At 52.7% G+C, this 20295-nt stretch overlaps 7 protein-coding genes across 7 annotated transcripts; 3 read left to right on the forward strand and 4 right to left on the reverse strand.

Annotated features, from left to right (window-relative positions):
- Positions 1 to 1735: 1735 nt before the first annotated feature.
- Positions 1736 to 3547, reverse strand: J4E85_003830 (uncharacterized protein; the record flags this gene model as incomplete). The annotated part of the gene is made up of 3 exons (XM_051468095.1): positions 1736 to 2761; positions 2817 to 3268; positions 3325 to 3547. 3 exons carry the CDS (start codon positions 3545 to 3547, stop codon positions 1736 to 1738), a joined length of 1701 nt encoding a protein of 566 aa, XP_051327687.1.
- Positions 3548 to 4191: 644 nt separating this feature from the next.
- J4E85_003831 (uncharacterized protein) lies at positions 4192 to 6525 on the reverse strand (the record flags this gene model as incomplete). The annotated part of the gene is made up of 6 exons (XM_051468096.1): positions 4192 to 5349; positions 5401 to 5483; positions 5532 to 6000; positions 6054 to 6154; positions 6205 to 6373; positions 6421 to 6525. The coding sequence occupies 6 exons, from the start codon at positions 6523 to 6525 to the stop codon at positions 4192 to 4194; spliced, it is 2085 nt and encodes a 694-aa protein (XP_051327688.1).
- A 1575-nt stretch (positions 6526 to 8100) lies between these two features.
- J4E85_003832 (uncharacterized protein) lies at positions 8101 to 8875 on the forward strand (the record flags this gene model as incomplete). The annotated part of the gene is made up of 2 exons (XM_051468097.1): positions 8101 to 8769; positions 8819 to 8875. 2 exons carry the CDS (start codon positions 8101 to 8103, stop codon positions 8873 to 8875), a joined length of 726 nt encoding a protein of 241 aa, XP_051327689.1.
- Positions 8876 to 9286: 411 nt separating this feature from the next.
- On the forward strand, positions 9287 to 11215 carry DBP9 (ATP-dependent DNA/RNA helicase; the record flags this gene model as incomplete). Its single annotated transcript, XM_051468098.1, has 3 exons — positions 9287 to 10206; positions 10262 to 10901; positions 10952 to 11215. 3 exons carry the CDS (start codon positions 9287 to 9289, stop codon positions 11213 to 11215), a joined length of 1824 nt encoding a protein of 607 aa, XP_051327690.1.
- A 1258-nt stretch (positions 11216 to 12473) lies between these two features.
- J4E85_003834 (uncharacterized protein) lies at positions 12474 to 13146 on the reverse strand (the record flags this gene model as incomplete). The annotated part of the gene is made up of 3 exons (XM_051468099.1): positions 12474 to 12783; positions 12831 to 13038; positions 13089 to 13146. 3 exons carry the CDS (start codon positions 13144 to 13146, stop codon positions 12474 to 12476), a joined length of 576 nt encoding a protein of 191 aa, XP_051327691.1.
- Positions 13147 to 14460: 1314 nt separating this feature from the next.
- On the forward strand, positions 14461 to 15410 carry J4E85_003835 (uncharacterized protein; the record flags this gene model as incomplete). The annotated part of the gene is made up of 2 exons (XM_051468100.1): positions 14461 to 15302; positions 15323 to 15410. 2 exons carry the CDS (start codon positions 14461 to 14463, stop codon positions 15408 to 15410), a joined length of 930 nt encoding a protein of 309 aa, XP_051327692.1.
- A 3123-nt stretch (positions 15411 to 18533) lies between these two features.
- On the reverse strand, positions 18534 to 19667 carry J4E85_003836 (uncharacterized protein; the record flags this gene model as incomplete). Its single annotated transcript, XM_051468101.1, has 1 exon — positions 18534 to 19667. One exon carries the CDS (start codon positions 19665 to 19667, stop codon positions 18534 to 18536), a length of 1134 nt encoding a protein of 377 aa, XP_051327693.1.
- Positions 19668 to 20295: the final 628 nt, after the last annotated feature.

The raw sequence follows: 20295 nt of genomic DNA on the forward strand, positions 1-20295 counted from the left end.
CGCCCCTCCACGTCCTTTCGAATAACACCTTCCACTTTGTTTACTTTTCTTCCTCTTCAGTCGCACTCACATCCGCAAGATGCGTGCGACTCGCAACCTTCGGCGTTCTAGCCTGCGCCGGCCGCTGCCGCTGATCGACTGTAACTCTCAACCTTCGATCTTCTTTATGAAGGTAAGTTCTGGAGATGTCGCTTCAACCCTGTGATATCCAGCTGACTTGATACTTACAGATCGCCGGGTTCTGGTGCACTCGCATGCGCACAACTTTCACGGAACCGAGAGTACAAGTCGACAGACGAACGCGGCTGAGTGAACCCGACAGGTTTGCTGGACCCCAACAACGGCTGTAGTCTTATAGGCTGTGGTTTACGCTACAGTTGGCTGGCCCTTAGCCTTTATGGATTCGGGTTCGGCAGGGTCTATGCTAAGTCAAAGAGAGTGATGGCCTCTTTGACCAGATAGATTGGGGCTATAGTAGGTTCGCAAGTTCACTACCGCTGGCCCCGACGGCTTACCACCACTGAGGTGAGACGCTCTGGCAGATAGTGGGTCTGTCGTCAGGTTCAGTTATGGACAGTCACTGCTCGTATGTCAGGTACAATCGTTGGATAGACAGGATCAGCAACCGCGGCTGCCTTCTTCGTGGTCCTGTTTCAGGTCACAACAATGGTGGTTCGATTCCATCCCACGTGTACCCGCCGCCGGTGTTACCCTTCTCAGGGAAACGTGTGCGGAAGATATCTGCGATAAGAAGACTTGCGGAACTTCTGATAGGTCAAATGACCCACGATACATGACATTCGGGTAGCTGGCTCCCATATCGACGACAAAGAGACAAGAGATCAGCGGCGGTCGTAAAAAGCCTAAGCTGTTCTTCTGTTTCTCGAACCACGGCACTTGGAGAGGGGCCCATGTGCCACTTTTTGGACTCTCCAAGACCGCCAACCATCGGTGGTCGTACGCCTCCGCCGGTGGAAAATCCTATGTCACCATAGGTAAACTTGGTGGATGTTTGTGCTATCGTTGTGCAGGCCAACGTAGTGACAGCAACACCGCCATTGTCCTGAGGTCGGTCTTTTGCACGATGTTAGTCCAGTGCAGACCCAATACCCGAAGAGGTCGGTTCTCTGCCAAGGTCTCGACTCGCGTAGAGATACATACCCAGACTCAGGACTATTACTCGCGGGGCCCGGTGGATGAACATCAGGTACGTACCCCTTCCTAACTTAGCACCCCTTTGGTATCGTCTTCACCGAGCGTAGAAAAGTCCTGACCGCGGAGCATCTTCACGGATGTCTCGAGGGCCGGACGAGATCTCAACATCTCACTTTGGGCAAGTGTCGAGAGTGCTCGCACTTCCAAGATCAAGTGGCAAGCCATGCGACGCAAGTCGTCTTCATTGGGCATGTCCATACTGCGATTCAACTCGCAGTATCTTTTTCATTGAGTCATCCGCCTTTACGGCGGGTCTCGAGGAAGGAGAGAGAGAAAGAAGAACACCAGCACCATCGTTTCGTACCTAAAGAAGCCAGAGGTTAAACTGACTCCAGGAGTGCTTTGTTGCTAAATCGGGGTGTGGTGTGAGGTCGCCATACCCCTCGGGGGGGTTGGGCAAGATGACGTTTACATCCAAAATAACGCTAGCCTGTTCAAGCCTCACACCTTGGCAACTACCCTTCCTTCCGAGCACATGGGAGCACACACGATGCATGCGCGATACGATTGATTTTGTCATCTACATCTCATCTAGAACCAAGCTATCCCAAAGCCACCCTCTCCACTGCGTCGTCCTCGTGACCTTGATGTCCAGTCGATTGCTTCCCTCCCCCTTCAACGCGCCTTCCGCGATCGGAATCTCCAGCAATCTCCACTCGCCCGCCCGTGTCGCACCACGATACGTATCCTGACTATTCAAAAGACTGGCGCTGGTGATGTTGCCGACCTTGACGTCGTTGAGCAGGATATCGCAGCTCGAGCCCTGAGAGAAGCCCGCCAGCGAGACCGTCAACTTAGCGGCGGAGATGCTCTTGGAAGGGAAGAGAACAGACCAGGTGCCAAGCGCAGATTGACCGAAACACCAGTCAAGAGGAGAGCTGGTGCCGACGGTGTAGGTCAGGTTTGCGGGACACTTGGAAATGCGAGCGTGTTCGAATGGGTGGGCTGGGTCCGCGAGCTTGAAGCCGTCGCTTGTGCGGTCGAAGTCGCCGATTTGGAAGATGCGCTTCGCGCTGTCGGTGACTTTCCATGTCATCTCCTTGAGGTTCGTGTTCTTGCCCTCGCGGATCACGACGTCGTTCTGGGTAAAGTTTGTTGTGACATCGCCGATTGCGCCGCCGTTGCCCCAGGCATACAGCGCGTAGGTGCCAGTGCGGATGTCGTGGATGTCGAATTTGCCGTCCTCGTCGGCGTATGTGGTGTAGTAGTAGTTCTGGCCTTGGTCGAGCGTGGATACTGTGGTGTTGCGGTTGTCTCCAAGGAACACGGCAGCGCCAGCAGCTGGGCGTCCGTCGCTTAAGAGGAGCTTGCCTTGCATCTTACCGCGGGACTGGTAGGGCTTGTTGTCAAACCACTTATACGGCCAGGCTGCTTCCTCCTTCTCCCAGCGGGCTGCCGCGTCGTCTTTGCTGCCATCGTTGAGGTACCAGAGCCATGGACCCCAGATCTTGCCATCAGCAAACGAATCGCGCGCAATGGCCTGGTAATGTGTGCCGTGAATCATGTTCAGCTGCACTGCATCGCCCGTCTGGGACTCGCGATGGACCTTTGAGAGGTTAGTATCAAACCGCATAGCAGCGAGGCGACCGGATCGAACATACCATGAGCTCCTGCTTGAGATGATCGCCGTTGTAGTAGTCCTTCCCAGGATTGAGGTACCAACTCCCCACTTCGTCTCCATAAACACCGTAGTATTCTTGGTCTCGAACAAACCCGCTCCAGTCATACTTTGTCAAGAATGACCCGTCAGCCTTTTGCCAGGTTTCATCCTGGACGTTGGTAGCTTGACGGTATTCTTCCAATGCGGGAAGCGCACCATCTTTGACGTTGTTGTGACCACGTGGAAACGAGGTGTTGTCGAGACGCCACAAGGTACGGAACTCGCCCAGCGTAGGCAAGTCGTGATTGACAAAGTACTGGTATGCGCCTGGTAGGTCATCGTAGATCACCCAATGAAAGTCGCCCTCCTTCGCCGTAAACTTGACGTTGATGTAATCGGTGTCTGAGTCGACAATCGCGGCGGACGTCCAGTTCAAATCAGATGCCGCTCCGTCTACAAGTTGTTAGCTGTGTTGTGACTCCCTGGCCGCAGCACCTTTTCATACATACTGTAACTAACATAGTGTCCAACAGCATCTCCAACGCGGTCCTTGCCCTTGTACCACAACTTATCGGCATACTGGCGATTTTGCGTAACATTCCAGATTTCATTGCCGATAATCCAAGTCGAGTTTCCAAGCTCTTTCAAAAAGCTCTTGGGCTTCTTTGCGCGCTCCTCTACTGGAGCAGCCGCAGCGAGCGCAGCAAGGCCGAGGAACTTGAGGGCACTCATGATGATCACGTCGATGCGAAAGTGTGCTCGGCGAGGATAAATTTGAAGCCATAGTAGCTCTGGTCATTATATACCGCTGCAAGCATACACGTCGCTCGAAGAAAGCTAACGTGCCTCTCGGCGGAGATGCCCCGAAGTTATTACCGGGTAAGCACTGGGGTCGCGGGGTACCTGGAGCAACCCCGGACAATTTGATCGACAAGAACATTGTTCCGGAACTTCCTGCAATCGCGCTTCTTCGTTGCCCAGTAGCGCGTTCTTGGGGCGGTGTTTGCCCGCGCGTGTGTCCTGGATTTGGGAAGGCGTTCGTGGTGACACGGGTGAGGCTCCCTGCAAAACGTGGTCAACCGCCACAGCGTTGGGCGAAGAAGCACCGAACGCGTCTTGAGAGCGTTAGACAGACTTGTAATCATTATCACGAGGTACCAGCAACCGGGTCGATGCTCGCGGTGATGTGCAAGAGTTCAGGAGGTGGCCGAGGGAAGCACCGAGCGGGACGCTTGCCTGTTGTGGCCTGGAACAACTGCTACTAATCAGCATTACATGGAAAATCTGTGCTCTCCAGAGAACATTCCATTCTTGCGCGAGGTACAGGACACTCTAATGAAGGCTCCACCGTATGTGTGGGTGTCTGCCAACTTCATCTACGATTTCTCTTCCAACGCCTTCGCATCAGCCTCCTTAGGTGTTTGCGTGCCTGGCGCAGCTGTCTTCTCACCTTCCACCACCTCAACATGATCCCCGCGACGACGGCCCTTGCCAGTGATGTCGCGCCACATACCACCGAAGTTCCTGGCTAAACTCTCACGGCCTTCCCATAGAGGATATACACCAACAGCCATAGTACTGCACATCAGCCAGATGATGCCAACGACGACCCATCCTGAGAAGAACGACTGACTGAAGATGTAGCCGGAACCGTAGAGAGGCATTGGCCAAAGTACGAGAAGAACGAGTGTCAGCGTCGCGGTGGTGATCTTTGCAATCTTGGAGGCGCGGAACAGCTTGGCTTGTTCGGCGGCTTCGGCTTCTGGGGAGAGGGCAGCATGGCGGCCGTGCACGGCTTCAATGTCCATGTGCGCAGCTGCTGTGACATCCGAATCGTCCACAAGGCGAATGTTCTTCATTGACACCCAGTCGTAGTTGTCAACTCCGAAGATCAGGGTCAGGACCGGGATGAAGATGACGGGTGAGAGCAACGCGACCACGTTACCAGCCAACATTGGGTTGTTGGCGCCAGAAGTAGCGACAGTGATCACGCCGTCGTTCAGCTTGGAGGTGGTGACGAGCCAGGCGGTGATGCTGCAGCAAAGACCCAACACTGGCGACAAAGTAGCCGCCCATTTGTTCTGACCCTTCCACATCAATGTGAGGGTGGCTGGAAGCACCGCAGACGAAATGATTACGCCCATGAAGACGTACAGCCAGCCCATGCTGATACCTGCGTACCAAAGTCCAGTCGAGAACGCAGCCATGACGAGTCCAAACCCACATACGCAGACGTGCGAGGTGTAGACGAGACGTCGACCACTTGCACTGGGGTTGATGTAGGTTGCGTAGATGTCGTATGTCAAGATGCTGGAGACAGCAATGAGCTGCGCCGAGAAAGCTGAAGTGACGGCCATGAACACGACTAGTAGAGTAGCCACTGCACCGCCAGATCCGAGGAGCGCCACAGCAGCATATGGAAGGGTGAGGCCCGCGCTGATAGAGGCTTCATCCATGCCGTTGGGATAGGTAGGGAAGTACTCCGTGCTCTGCAGTGCCAGAGCGGCGAGGCCCATAGTGGTTGCGCAAAGCCACTGACGACGAGATCAGACGTGATTCGGGATGCTCATGGAAGGAGTACTTACAGGGATAGCGAACCAGGAAAGACCTCCGATGATGTATCCAGGAAGAGCATGAACTGGGGATGCAGCAATAGCCTTGTTGTAGTCTGCCTCTAGTCAGTTTCCGATACCATTTCATGTAGAGGAACACTCACATCCGTTATCCATGAAGACAGTTCCAAAGTTTCCAATGATGTTGATGACGAAGAAGATGGCACCATCTTTGCTCCTCATTGTAAGATAGCTTCCGCCAGCGTTGCCGGGAACGGGGGTGGTTGCCGAAAGTTCCTGCAGACGATCGTACACTGCTTTGGGCGAGCCGAGCCGGTCACCCGTGGCATAAGTCGTGAATGCGAAAGTAAGAAGGATGATGAGGAGGATAACGGTGTGAACGTAATCTGTGAGAAACGTGGCCTTGATACCACCAAACATGGTGTAGACTACGACACCCAGGGGAAGTAGGAAACAGGCTGCGGCTGTAGGCACACCGGTCAAAGAGCTGATGACGGCAGATCCGCCAGTCAACAACATGGCTGTAACGAGAATGTTGGTGAAGAGGCCGAAGGTGATGTAGACAAAATGCGTAGCCTTTCCATAGCGAGCACGCACAGCTTCGAGGAACGTCTATGGAGTGGTCAGTTCTAGCTTCGCCGATAGCGAGAAGCTGTTCCACTCACATGAGCGTTAGGGGCTCGCCTCTTGAGTTCGATCGCAACGGTCGCAAAGAGCAGGATCTGTACGGTAGCACCAGCGGCATACCAGAGTGGTCCAGAAACACCTAAAGACGATCAGATCTCTGACTTTCTGTAATGTAGTGTCGAAACGTACCGTAGCGGAACGCGACCGAAGAACTCTGCAACAGGGTAGCTGCCCAAGTCCACGAAGACACTACTGCTGAAGCTACCAAACCAGACTTGACAGTACGACCGGCAGTTGAGAACATCTCTGAAGTTTGCACCTCATTGTTGTAGCGCTTGAGAACCCAAGTGGTGAAGACCTTTAGGTTGTCAGATCGTTGCGCTTGTAGCATTCATGTATACATACCATGCCAAGGGCGAAGAGAAAGCCAACACCAAGCACGATGCCATAGCCCCAACCCTGGCCAAGGGGAGAAGCAGAAGGGCCAACAGGAGTACCGCCGCCAGCCATGTCGAGAGATGTAGCTTGGTTCAATGTCAAGCTTCAAAGCGTTGGCTGTCGAACCAGTCCAGCGGGGCAGACGAGGTATCTATACCCCAATGCATCCCCACGATTACCGTTTCCCGGCTTCAGCTCGGTCCCAAGACTGCTATCTCGAGCCTTTCAACCGCACACAACCATCTTGTCGATTGGCAATCGGGCCGGCACATGATTGGTTGAAGATAGGCGCATGTCAAGACTAGGTAACGTGCAACGACGGCCAAGACTAGAAACCTCTCGTCTTCTACGCAATTTTGAAGCTTATATTAGCAATGAGGTCTTGTTGTAGGGCACTTTCAGCTCTTAGCCGACTGGGCATTGCATGATCGCTCGCCTATGCTGATAACGAACGGCCTTGCAACGGAGGTGCATCGCGCTTGCCTCGTAGTGGCGGGCAGGACCGAATGGCTCAGCGGAAATTTTCATGCTGAGCCCTGAGTGGCTGAGATCTGTGACTTTTTGCTTGGACAGACTGAACGAGGTCTGGGCGTGGAGATGGTGGGCATGTTGGAGGCAGGTTGGGGTTGGTGGTTTCGATGAGGTAAACAGGAGAGTGAAGATAAGCGATGGTGTGGTAACCAATGAGGACGCGCTGGCGGTGGAGTCCGAAGTCGGCTTGCATCAGAGGACCCCTGTGACCCGGCTTTCTCCACGGTAATGATCGACTTGCATCTTCGCAATGTTGTCGTTACTCGATACCTTCGACACATACCTGCGTGTTTCTCTCGAGAGTGTTTTACAACTGCATTCTGGTCGTCCGCGCACGTTCGCGCGATCATAGCTTTGAGTCCGGCTTCCACGGGCCCTCGTTCCGCCATCCTCTGCCGCCATATTCTACCGCTCAACACGAACAATTTCGTGAGGACAGTATGGATCTACTCTAGCTCTCACTGGGAGATTAGATGGTACCTGTGAGCGAGTAGAAGTGGAAAGCTCACCTTTAGGTGTATAGTATAGGAGTGGTTAGAATCGTTGATCCAAAGCAGCGGAACAATATAATACGGAGGATATTCTATCGGAACATTGCGCCCCGCGACTGCGACGAACGTTTTGCGAAACCTACGAGACGGTTCGTTGTCTAATGTACAAGGAGTTTCTGTTGGCGTCGCGCTATGGAGAAGCAACTCGTTGTTGGTGCTTCATTGGGCTTATTCATGGTTGCACGAGGCTGTCGTACTTGGAAAGGCCTTTTGCCCAAGACTGAGCGTTTAAAATCTAGGTAAGGCTTCTCTTCGCATTAGTGCTGGTAGCTGTCGACATATCTTTGCAACATCATTTCCAAGAAAGATGTTCCAGTGCACATTATGAGTCTTTGAATACAGAGTAAGTAACATCTCGTACTTGTTGCGCGTGGTGAGGAGTGAGTGACCCGACTCACGGCTTGATTGGCGTGTCCATTCGGCATCGTACGACGACCATGAGCAACTACCCCGGCCTCTTTCCCAATCAGGAAGACAGTCAGCGGGAGCTTCGGATGTCACATACATACATTCAGAAGTCTTGAGCTCTTTTTCTTCTTTTCGTTTACAGCCTACCTCCAGCATCATGCTTTTCATCTTGATACTCGCGGCTGCACTCGGTGCCATCGCGCACACCGTCCCAAACGGATGTCCGCGCAAGGTGGGTGCGGAAGGCGTACGGGTTCGCATACCTCCAACGTTCAATACCACCGATTATGCCCATCACGGCAGATCATGGCAACCACCACCTGTCGGGTTCTACTTCCAACCATGGTCGATGATTCTCGCATCAAACCCTCAGTATGCGGCGATGCGGAACGTACAATACGACCCGACACCGATCGATCCCTCTGAGCCCACTGGGCTTGTAAATGACCTCTTCTCATTCCAATTCCCAGGCAATGACACAATCATTACAACATATGGCGTCGATACACCGCATCCCAGCTTGCCCGCAGTGCTAGACTTTGCAGGGACTGGAATTTTGGTCGGAGCCACGTGCCAATACAGCATCTTGGTTTGGGGCTGCGACGCGAACAGAGTCCCATACTACGCGAGCTATTCGACGGCAGTGGAGTTCACCCAAACGCCCCCGGGTATCGACCTGATGAGTACAAGTGATCAAGGACCTGATCAGGAAACGATCGATGCTGTTTTGAAGGCGTTGAAGAAGCTGGGAAACGAGGAGATCACCAAGTATGTTGTAGCTCTAGAGAGGATGGTGCAGGATGGCGGCAGAAGAGGCATGCCCAGGGTAAGTGTTTGTGTGCTCTTTGCTGGCACCTACTAACGAAATACTTTAGGCTACATGCGACGAGTATTGCAAGACGAATCAAGGCTTGATCGGGATCGAAGGCTGAACGTTGTGGAATTGAGTTGACGAGGTCGTGTTCGAATGCCCTTGCTGCAACGGATGACTGCTTATGCTGTGTCTGGGCTTCGAACGGGCGCATTCCTATAGTCGAGGATCTACGAGAAGATGTATGTAGTGCTGTAGAATGACGATGTAGAGGTTCTGGACATTTGATCCTGCAGTATGTTGCTTGGTGTTACCGGTGTCGTGTGCCTGCCGTTCAGTCCCAGTCGCGTGTGTGGAAGTCGCGACCGACGCAGGGCATCAGCGTTCAGCAGTCGCTCCTCCGCTGTGGGTCGCGCCAAGGCCGCCCGGCAGTAGCGCCAAAAAAGTTCAGAACTGGTAGATGCAGGCAGCGCAAACCTCGACGAACACCGACGCGACCACGTTTCGTAGATTCGAATCAAACTCCGACACGATGGCGAAGCGCAAACTCAACGCACACGACGTGCCAGAGGTGACATCGAGCGATGAGTCGCAATCCGAGCCCCGCAGCTCGCCCGAGCCCGCGACATCCACCACAATTGCGCCTGCGATTGCAACCGCTGCCACACCGAAGAAGAAGAAGAGCTCTAAGTCAAAACCTGCCGCTGAGCCAGTCCCTATAGTCGCCTCATTCGCCGAACTTCAACTCGAGCCCCGTCTTCTAAGAGCGATCCGCGACCTAAAATGGGCATCACCAACGGCAGTACAGTCCCAAGGCATACCGTTGATACTGGAGGGACGCGACGTCCTTGCGCGTTCGGGGACAGGTACTGGAAAGACGGGAGCCTACCTTCTCCCCATCCTCCATAAGACGTTGCAACAGAAAGGCCAATCGCTCATCCTGGCGCCCACTAAGGAACTCTGCTCACAAATCGCGACAGTCGCGAAATCGCTCTCACAACACTGTGGACAATCGATTCGGGTCCGCAACATCGCTGGCAAGGAATCGGATGTCGTCATCAAGGCAGCACTCGCGGACAAACCAGAGATCGTCGTCGCAACACCAGCGAGGGCATGGGCAAACATCAACAGCTCTGCCATGGCAGTCAGCGACATCAAGACGCTTGTCGTAGACGAGGGTGATCTGATCAACGGTTACGGGTTCGCAGACGACATGGAGAACATCGCCCGGGAGATTCCTGTTGGAGTCCAGAAGATCGTCCTTTCAGCCACCCTCTCAACTGACGTTGAGTCACTCGGCAGCCTGCTCTGCACAGATCCAGTTGTACTGAAGCTACAAGACCTCGACAAGGACTCGCAGAAGGTCAAGCAATACGTTCTGAAGGTGGCGGAGGACGATAAGTTTCTGCTGCTTTTCGCCATGATGAAACTCAATCTGGTCCATGGAAAGAGGTAAGAAGCGCCGGCATGAACTACATTTGAGACAACGCTGACTTCGTATCTCCAGTATCGTCTTCGTTGGCGACGTCGACCGATCATACCGCGTCAAACTCTTCCTCGAGCAATTCGGCATCAAGGCGATCGTACTCAACTCCGAACTGCCACTGGCGTCCCGAACACACATTGTGGAGGAGTTTAACAAAGATCTCTATAAGATCCTCATTGCTTCGGACGAAACCGACGTCGTTGGCGTGCAAGACGAGTCGCGACCAAAGAAGAAAGCGAAGAAGGACAAGGAGACCGACTCCGGCGTCTCTCGCGGCATCGACTTCCTGAACGTCAGCTGTATAATCAACTTCGACTTCCCCGGGAACTACAAATCGTACTTCCATCGAATTGGACGAACAGCACGAGCCGGCAAGTCTGGCACGGCCATTTCGTTCATCATCCCGAAGGAGAAATACCGCAAGCATAAGCCGACTACATTTGCGGGATGTGAACACGATGAAGAAGTTCTCAAGAAGGTTGAGCAGCACCAAGAAGAGGGCCAAAAGCTGGAGGATTACCAATTCGACATGAAACGATTAGAGCCATTCCGATACCGGTTCGCAGATGCCCTGAAGTCGGTGACCAGGATCGCCATCCGCGAGGCACGTATCAAGGAAATCCACATGGAGCTGGCCAAGTCGCAGAAGCTGTCCCGATACGTAAGTTCGCCCGCATCATTCATTGCTGGCTCATCCTAACATCGTAACAGTTTGAAGAGAACCCTGAAGCGCTCGCGCATCTCCGCCACGACCAGACTCTCAACCATCCCGCGAGGATACAACCCCACTTGCGGCACATTCCCGATTATCTCCTACCAGGTGGGAAGAAGCCGCAGGATGTTGGCTTTGTCGGCCTGAACATACCACGGGCGAAGAAGCAATATACCAAGGGCAAGGGCAGGAAAGTGGTACGAAGGAATGGCAAGGTCGATCCTTTGAAGACATTCAATGCGAGGGGTAAAGGAAGGAAATGAGGCATTACGTCCTCGACCAGCTCTCTCTGAATGTCAGTCGTAGACTTGCACCAGATCTATGACAAAACACATCAGCGAGCTTTCTTTCCAACGATCGTGCCATTTATAACTCAGCCAGTCGTGTCCATGTGTTCATCGCTCAGTACTTCTCATCTCATCTGCGAATATTATGATGGAAAGACCCAGCAAGATGCTACTTAGGTAGGGCCAAAGGTTTGGGCAAGTGGTCAGACTTCTGCTCGGAGCTTGGATCTTTGTTGCTTTTGTGGTGCACTTGGGCAAAGCTACAATTAAATTTCGTGTCAATCGTGCAGACTTCATATAGGTGCGTGATAGTTGTGTTGCTTAATGTTGATGACATGCTGGGCAGGGTGGTGCGGACCACCCAATCCATCGCGCGTGACCCAAGTCGCCTTCCGCTTCATGATCACCCCTCCATGCATGAACACTCTTGCGCACTCACGAGCTATCGACGAGCGCATTGCCGATGTCATCAGTACGATCACGACCTAAATTGACCGCCCATGGAGTTGCATCCAGGATCGATACCTCGCGTCCAGCGACGATGGCAGCTACACGACGCGCCCTTTCGTAGCGCTCGGCCCCGTGGCTGGGTAGTCGCGCTCGATGGCCCATCGCATCTTCAACAATCGCATCGTACGATCTGCGATATATGAGGGACTATGCGACCGTCTAACGCGAGACACGATGTAGAGCTTGTCCTTTGTCACCTAGGATACCGCAGCCTCGAACCCACCCGAATCGCGAACCTCCCGCATACGCTTCGATTGAACGTTCTCCTTGGAGTACGCCGTCTATAGTTCTCTGGACAGACACAGGAGAACAGGGAAGACGATACTGTCACATGCATCATCCCGTGCAAGACTATCACAAGCTCGAGTCGCGCGATCAGTGAAGGCGCAGATGAAAGAATGAGATGGTGTTCAATTTGGTCGGATAACGTATTTAATAGTGGCAAACGCCGAACGGAACCCACAAGGTCGCAACGCCTCCCACCAACACCGGTCCTCGAATCGCGCTATCATTACTTCGGCCGTTAGGTTCATAATCACTGGGATAACTGAAAAGTCGGAAGATCGATGCGTGCATCTGACAAGAAAACGTATTTGTTGCTTGGAAGGCAGGGGACATCAAGGTCGTACTCCAGAGCACACCACGTGGCGGCATAGCGATTGCATGTGCCAGTAGTATGCGCGATACTCTAGGGCGACCCGGTATCGCACACGTACCGTTCTGATTAGTCGTCCTCGTCGGTCCAATACTGTAGGAGTTTGCTCAGGTGGTGGGGCTGAACCCTCCCAACATCCTTCACTTTGACATTCATCTCGATCGGGTATGTCTTGCCAAATCGTATGCGCGACTCTCGTCGTATCGTAATCGAAGAGTCGACCGCTTCGACTTCGATAGGGTCCTTCCACATCCCGCTCTCGTACTCTCCAGGTAAATAACAGGAAGCTGGGTCTGTTCCAGAAAGGTAGAGGATCGTATGTTCGGCCGGGTTGCAGCCATCTTTGAGGGCGCCACGACCAGAGTAAGTGCCAATGCCACTGGCATAGTTAATAAGCAGCCTCTGCAATCTTCCGTCATATCTTACCACGCTTTTACAAAGCCTCGTTTTACCTTGACTACGACAAAACGGCGGATGTTCGTATGGGCCCTTTCATTGAAGCGGACCACAGTGTATGCGTCGTCATTTGCGCGGACTTGTGCGGTTGCGCCTGCAGCCTCTGTGTACAGCGTAGCGAAGACCCTGCCAACTACGAAGAATGTTTGAGCCTCTTGGCCCGTTCGCATTCGATAGCCTGGGGTCTGTCAGATCATGTGATGGCTCGAGTGGATGTGGGAAACCTACTCGAGTCCAGCAGATCATACCATCCGGTGTGTGGCGTGCCTGAAATGAAGTCCGGCATTACGCGGGCCTGTGGCGGAGCTACAAGAACATCCAATTAGGCGTTATGCATGCCATGCATGGAATACCACGACATACCAGGTTCAGGCATCTGCACCGTGTTTGAGCCATTGTCTGGCTGGTATACTGAGTCCTGTCTGGTAGGTACTGGTTGAACGGGAGTGTACACTTGGTCGTTTGCTGATTGCGCTTGTTTAGACCAATGATAAACAGGACGCCCTAGCAGTGTCAGTGGTCTAAAACGTTCTCAGACCATATTCCTGGAACTCACTGTATTCGTCGTACGTCACATAATAGTAGTCTTGGTACGTATCGCTCCACACCCAAGTGTAGGTATTGGTGGCCATATCACCCGTGACGGCTGGGTAGCAGCGCCGGTTTTAGGTTGCTAACGACACGATAGCTACGCGGGGAGCATGCAATGATTTGACAAGCTGGTCAAATGTATACGCGAGAGAAATGCCTGATGAGGGGACAAGTTACTTTGACGGTCGGTGTCTTACACTGACTTTATATTCGGAAGCAGTAGCTGGGCGTGTCAAGTGATGCGGCTCTGCTGTCTCGACAAGGTCAATCAGGAGGGTGTGCTGCGTACTACGCAAAAGCATGTTCATCGTTCACCACCTCCACATCTTTCTGCATATGCGGTTGATGTTCTCCCGCCTGCGCGTCGAGCATCTGGGTTGTGGACATGCGGACATCATTTGGATGTACGACCAACCCATGCATTACACCGCTTATGCAGTATTGTAAACCGGGGAGCGGGCGACCCCGCGCACATCCGATACGACATTCCGATGTTGTCAGCCCGACGCCACCACCCCGATACAACCGTCCGTGCGACTCTTCGTTGGTTTTATGATAATATCCGTGCGACAAACAAATCGGGTTCGTACATGCTTCCAGCTCCCGATTTGTCTCGCAGACGATGACCGACCAGCCCGCTCCAGCTCCATGTCGTGCGCAAAACCTTGGATCATCAACACGCTTGTCTGCGGCTGGCTCATGTGTCAGGTCTCCCCTTATCTGCCGGGGAACGCCAGATGACGGCCACGTTTGCCAATTTCCGTCCTTGAATTCTGGCTGTTCATGCCGCGTCTTATAGGGCCTGATGACTGGAATGTGACAAGGGGACTCCTGGACAGCCAGCGCGAGCTATTTCCAGTGTTATGCAAGGAGAGCAGCATCATTCTTGTTTCGAACATTACTGGATTGCTTTCCCGCGAAGAGCGGTGCTGATCAGCCTTTGAATGCCATGGAGTATCAACGTTCCGCAAAAGACGAAAGAGTAGGAGTGTCGTATTCTGATCTTATTATGTCGCAGATTCGGCAGCGCTTGGAAGAGATAGCCGACTCCCAAATACGAATATCATCAGCAAGAAAACAATTATTAGTCAAACGCGAAAGGCTAAGGACCAACAGCCGCGTAGTCCAACTGAAGAGGGTCGATGCTGGAGATGCGGAAGCCGCGTTCATGAGCCGAATAAGAGAGTTCCTCAACGACCACCCGGGCGAACTCTCAAGTCTGCTTCAAGACGCATACGAAAAGGTGGAAAAAGCCCGCGATGATCTAGGGGAAACAGAACAGAACTATCTGGAAGATGAGAGCGATTTGACTGGCGCCGAGTGGATGTTCATGGACCAAGAAGACCGATTCTATCAGTGGGATATCCACAGCATCCTCCCCGACGAAAACAACGCAGACACTACCTTTACAATAGGGAACTTGAGTGAAACTATTCCACATACTTCAGCTTATAGTACACCCCTACCTTCGACAGGATCGCCATCCCCGGACCAGTTCTTACCACCTCCACCTCCACCGCCTCCTCCACCTCCTACGCATCGTTATTTTACCTCGTACGACCCGGTTAACCTTTCTTCAGCGACCGATATTGATCAAGGATATGATACTATGATGGCCGAGGTGAATACATTGAAGAGAGAGTTTGAGCAAATACGCCACAAGCAAGCCTGCGACCTCGAGTGGAGGGACGAGCAGGACGTATACCTTCCTGGAATCGACGTCGTTTCTGATAACAGCTCCAAAGATGGTGCGAGTGGGAGCGGTGATATCGTATACGAGATCTTCATTCTCGAAGCGAGAGCTCAGCGTTTGAAAGCCGAAGCGATGATACAGGGTTTGGACACATCAATGTTGACTAGACGATATTCAGATCCAGCACATTCGATCAGGCCCGCACCAACATGCGCGACTCCCATGAGACGAACACAAACGGAAATTGCCCCTTCCTCGTTACGTGATCAACCCACGGTGAAGCAAAAAATCCGGGAATGGTCGCTATTTCATCTCAAAGAAAGCGCGGTCCATAAGCAAGTATATCTCAATACACTGCAAGAGCATGGAGTATCAAGTCCTTCAGAAGGTGATTGGAAAGCTCGAGCTACACAATATTGGAATGTCGACAGCTCTGTCGAGAGCAGAGAAGGCAGCGAGCAGGATGACTCTTCCGCCAACGGGTCGGAGCACGAGCCTCGCTCCTGCCGTGAAATGAGCGTTAGGCAAGGCGTGGCTTCTCCGTCTTCAAGTTGGTATCTCCAAGAAGAAGATAGCATACGCGATACCGACCAAGCTATAGCCATGTCAGAGCCTTACGAATCACGGGAGATGCTACACGAAGAACGTAACGCTGTGTTGCGAGAATCTTCAACGTTTGTGCCATCATCTCATCATCAGGCGATGGCAAATGCGGATATCGACAATGAACACCGAATGACAAGTTCTACCGCGGAAACTTCTCATGACCAGCAAGAGAAGGCTAGAAAATGCATCGGAGCAAACGCCCTCTCACTCCAGACCCCAGATATCTGTCCTACAAAGATCGGAGACGCAGCAGAACGGAAGGACAGCGTCCAGACATCGAGCGTCACTACTCATCCTGATCATGCGACGGCAAGGAGCCATCACAACGAGATCAAGGCGCATCATGCAGCGGCAAAATATATCGCAGTTGAGATGAACACAGGAGCAGCAACATCGGATGAGGGTGGCACCCAATCGCAGCATACTCTATTATCCGCCGTACACCCAACACTCTCTCCAACCCGTGCTCGGGAAACGGATGTTCATGATCCGTCGGACTTCGGCGGCGCAGTCCAACCCGCTTCATCAGCGCCTTGTACACAGCCTCCAATACCCTCGGCGGTCGTCGATGAGACAAGCACGCAACTACCCGACAATTCCGCCACCCCTGACTCTCGTCCAATCTCGCAAGGACGCAGACATACGACGAGTTGGCTACGAAACTTGCTACCCACATACAAGAGCAAGCGAAGTAAGAGTACCTCTTCTATTGGGGGTCACCACCCACTGGCTCGATTTGGGAAACACCCGGTCGCGTAATTCGGTCGTCTATTTTCCTTGTGCCGAGTGGTTCATGGGGGTTCCATCATCTTACAAGCGCATGTTATCACATTGTCCTAATATTGTATAGTCTAACGAATCATGACGGTAATAGTAAGTTTTTCATTTCCGCGTATGACTCTCGGAACGAATTTCCCGGATTGCAAGGTTCTTTGACAGGGCGGCGGTCGGGCGTTGTATCATCTTATTTGGTATTCAAATGCAGCATTAGGCTTACCGGAGCATATCGTTCCATTCGATCCGAGACCCCATGAAACGTCAGCTCAACCACGTTGCTAAGCAGCTGAGGGGGACAGGTGGTCGATCACCCCACTACTAGCAAGCCCCAAGGTTGCGTTCTGTAACCACCGTGTCGGGTTCAGCTCGATATGTCCCACTCTCACGGTGATCAGCAGGACGCCCGCTTGCGGTATGTGTGAGGTGTCTGGATCTGACCTGATGTCAGCACATCGGATCCCGAAGATAAGGCTACCGTCGTTCTTTCGGCCCGATAGAAAGACAAGTGCCGGTATCACAAACCCGGCGGGTACACCACATACATTACCGATGATCGCCAACCGCGCGGTAAGCTCAATTTGGCAGGAGCTGCTAAAGCTCATCAATGGCGTATTGATAGGTATCGTATCCTAGCATGAGCTTCGGGAGTGACATGTGATTCCTATCGGCGGTGACATGCGATCAGATGGCACGGCAAACGCGTAGCTTGCTCCCGTTTGTCATTTGTCCATTAAGTCAAACGCTGGGTTAAGATAGGGAGGAGGACGACACGGCATCGCTTGATGCTTCGCCCCAGGCCCCGTCAATGGAGTTCTATCCCAACGGCCCGCCGGACCCCACTTGACCCACCGCGGCATGCAAGAGGACGCCTAGCTCCCGTCTTACACGCTGCTCTAGCGACTGCCTGAACCCCAAGACCAAACCAGCGCATGCAGCTGGTAAGGCTGGAACTGCCACCCGACCCACTCGTTGTGGAAAGACTTACTCTTCACGGCGCAAAGCAAAACGCCATGTATGAGGAACCGTACGCATGACCATAGCTGCACGAAGCTGCAGAATGCGCCAGCTGTTTTGCTACCCGCGCGCTGCCGTATAACCGGTTTCTGCCCTATGACCCCGCGCGACGTGGGCACAAAGTCGCCTATTGCCTTGTTATCCCGAGGTCAGATTGGCCCTACGTTGCGTCTTGACAACTGAGCACGACCAGGTCTTACCACCACGTATTTGCTTATTTTGCCGTAATTGGCCACATGAGCCTGATGGCGTAGGCAAATGAGATAGTCTGCGACAGGCGAGTGAGGCAGCTATCGCACTAACGAGATGACAGTAATACATGCGTCTCCCCGCACGGTCGATTGGATGTTGTTCTCGTGGCAATAAGCCCGTCCAGACTGACCAATCATCACCGCGCTAAGGCATCAATATCGGTGAGTGACGCGACACGGCTGGAGATACGGCTGAATGGGCTTCGAAGCCTGCTGGCCGATAGTGCAGTGACCAAAAATCTGAGATCTGTTGGCTAGTAGCTGCGTATTGTTCGTGAAAGGGATGAAGACTGGAACGTGACATGGGTGAAAGGGTCAATATCCGATAGGGACACTGATACGAGCGCGGCCGAAAGGTATGCGGCTCTGCTATCGATAATTGATTGGTGGAAGAGATGTACAAGGAAAGTATGCCTGCAATGCACGTGTGACTCATGGCCAGATGGACTTGCAGGAGGCTTGCAGGATGTATGCATGCTGTCAAGGCATACCAGATGCGCATACGTGCGCTAGGTAGAGGCTGTAAGTATTCATATCGCGGCTGGAGTTACTTGGATGTATTGAGCAGAGAGCTGTTTGTGTACGATGAGAATTGCAGTGATAATTGAACAGGAACGTGCTGTTCGTAGGAAAGGGTTTTGAAACCCAATGCAATTGCTCTGACATCCTGAGAATGCAAGCATGACCATCCTAGCGCCGTTCTCAACTATGGCTCATTGGGCCATTATGAATCAGTGCTGGTTATCGTACGCCGCTGTTGGAATTGGGTGGTACTTTGATGTGTTGGGTGTCTAGTTGTGAAAGCTGTTCCGAAAGGTTTGGAAAGACTTCAGGAGTGGAGAAGGTGGAAGACCGAGGCACCTGCCATGATTTGTCGAAGGCGCAGCCCGGGGGACACGCACCATGATATCTGAGACGCTGGGGATTCTGCATGTCGTTCTCAAATTCATCCGAGCCTTGATGGTCTGCGTGATTGTGGCCGAGAGAATCATGTGGCCATTCGTTGAGTATCGATGTTGCCCAGTGCCACAGGGTAGACAACTCTCCCACTCCAGCAATATACCTTACGAGAGTGTAAATTTCATGTGGAGAAACACGAAGTTGGTGTAGCATCCATCGGTTCACTCGATCTGGCGTGTTTTCGAAGTTTACAAGGTAGTCGCTGAGGATAGCTCGAGTCTCTTCGCTTTCGTCTAGCAGGAGCAAAGGATTGCCTTCCTCCAGACCCGGGTTCACGGGGAGATCATCGATCACTTCTGATGTAGGGTCAGGATTATCGATGTCGATACTTTCTGCAAGGAAGATGTCCTCTTCAGGGGTGTCTCTGGACATAATATTCCTTCCAGATGACTCAATCTGACCCGTAGCCCAGATGCCAATGTAGCTCAGCGTCTCCATCCAGTCGTTAGCGTTGGCGCTTCTATTTGTAGAGATGTAATTGCGAAGCTTCGGGCGGTCGACTGATTCTAGCGATGCTGTCCTAGTGTGGTAGCCTTGACTCTTTTGCTGGATTTGAGGCTTGAGCTTTAAATTGAGTTCCCCAGCATCTCTTGGTAATTCACCGATACCGACATTCTCACCGATCAGTGTACCATGTAGCCGCTCAACAGACGCTCCAGAGGACGATTCAAACTCTATCTCAGATTGCTCCTGTTCCTCTGTTCTGGTAGTGGACGCTATATCAAAACTGAAGATCTTGTCGAAACTCTCCTCGATCCTTGTATATTGGTCTATCAGCTTGTGTTCTTCCGCACCAAGCGAGATTTCGAGTGGCTCGTAATCCGATTCAACAGGCCCAACCTGATCTCTAGCTGCCTGCGCTGCTTCGAAGAGTGTGAGCATAGCGGGATCGATGGATGAAGCACTTTCGCTCATTTTCTTGCGTATACAATCGAAGAGCAGCATGTCACACTGCGATACATGCTCCCTTAGTCTGTGGAGTTTCTTTCGTCTCTCCTGAACAGCAAGACGCAACGCAGTCACCTCTCTCTGCTGTGCGGCAAATTCGGATAGCTCGTTGATAAAGTTGGTGTAAAGTCGTAGGGCCGCCTGGTTTAGATGTTCATCCGCCTCAACAGTCTTGTTAAACGGAGTAGGAGGTCGAGGAGCCCGCTTTGGAGGTGGTGGAGGAGGAGCAGGTAACGTCAAAGCTGGGGTGAATGAACGGGATTGATCTAATGCGTCTTTGCTCTCATCGTAGATGTTGTTTGTCGTCGGACGAATGCGCCGCGGCCGCGCATGCGTCCTTTGATCTTCAGCATGAGGTTCTTCCATCGGTCTCAGTTCCGAGAGGAAGCGTACTTTCTTGAGAATGCCATTTCGAGCTTTGCAGGCTGGACATGAAGCTAAAGGCTCCGGTATTAACTTTGCTTGCACTGTCTCGTGTTTCCCGCCGATCTGGCCAGCGGCAGGCGCATCGGCTCCCGCTTCGTTAATGCTATTCAGTGCATCGATCTCGAGAGGTGGGCGAAATTCGATGTTGTCAATTGGGACAGTCTTTGGA

This window comes from Alternaria conjuncta, assembly GCF_024043145.1.
Source record: "Alternaria conjuncta strain BMP 0040 chromosome Unknown scaffold_5, whole genome shotgun sequence".
Lineage (NCBI taxonomy): Eukaryota > Fungi > Ascomycota > Dothideomycetes > Pleosporales > Pleosporaceae > Alternaria > Alternaria conjuncta.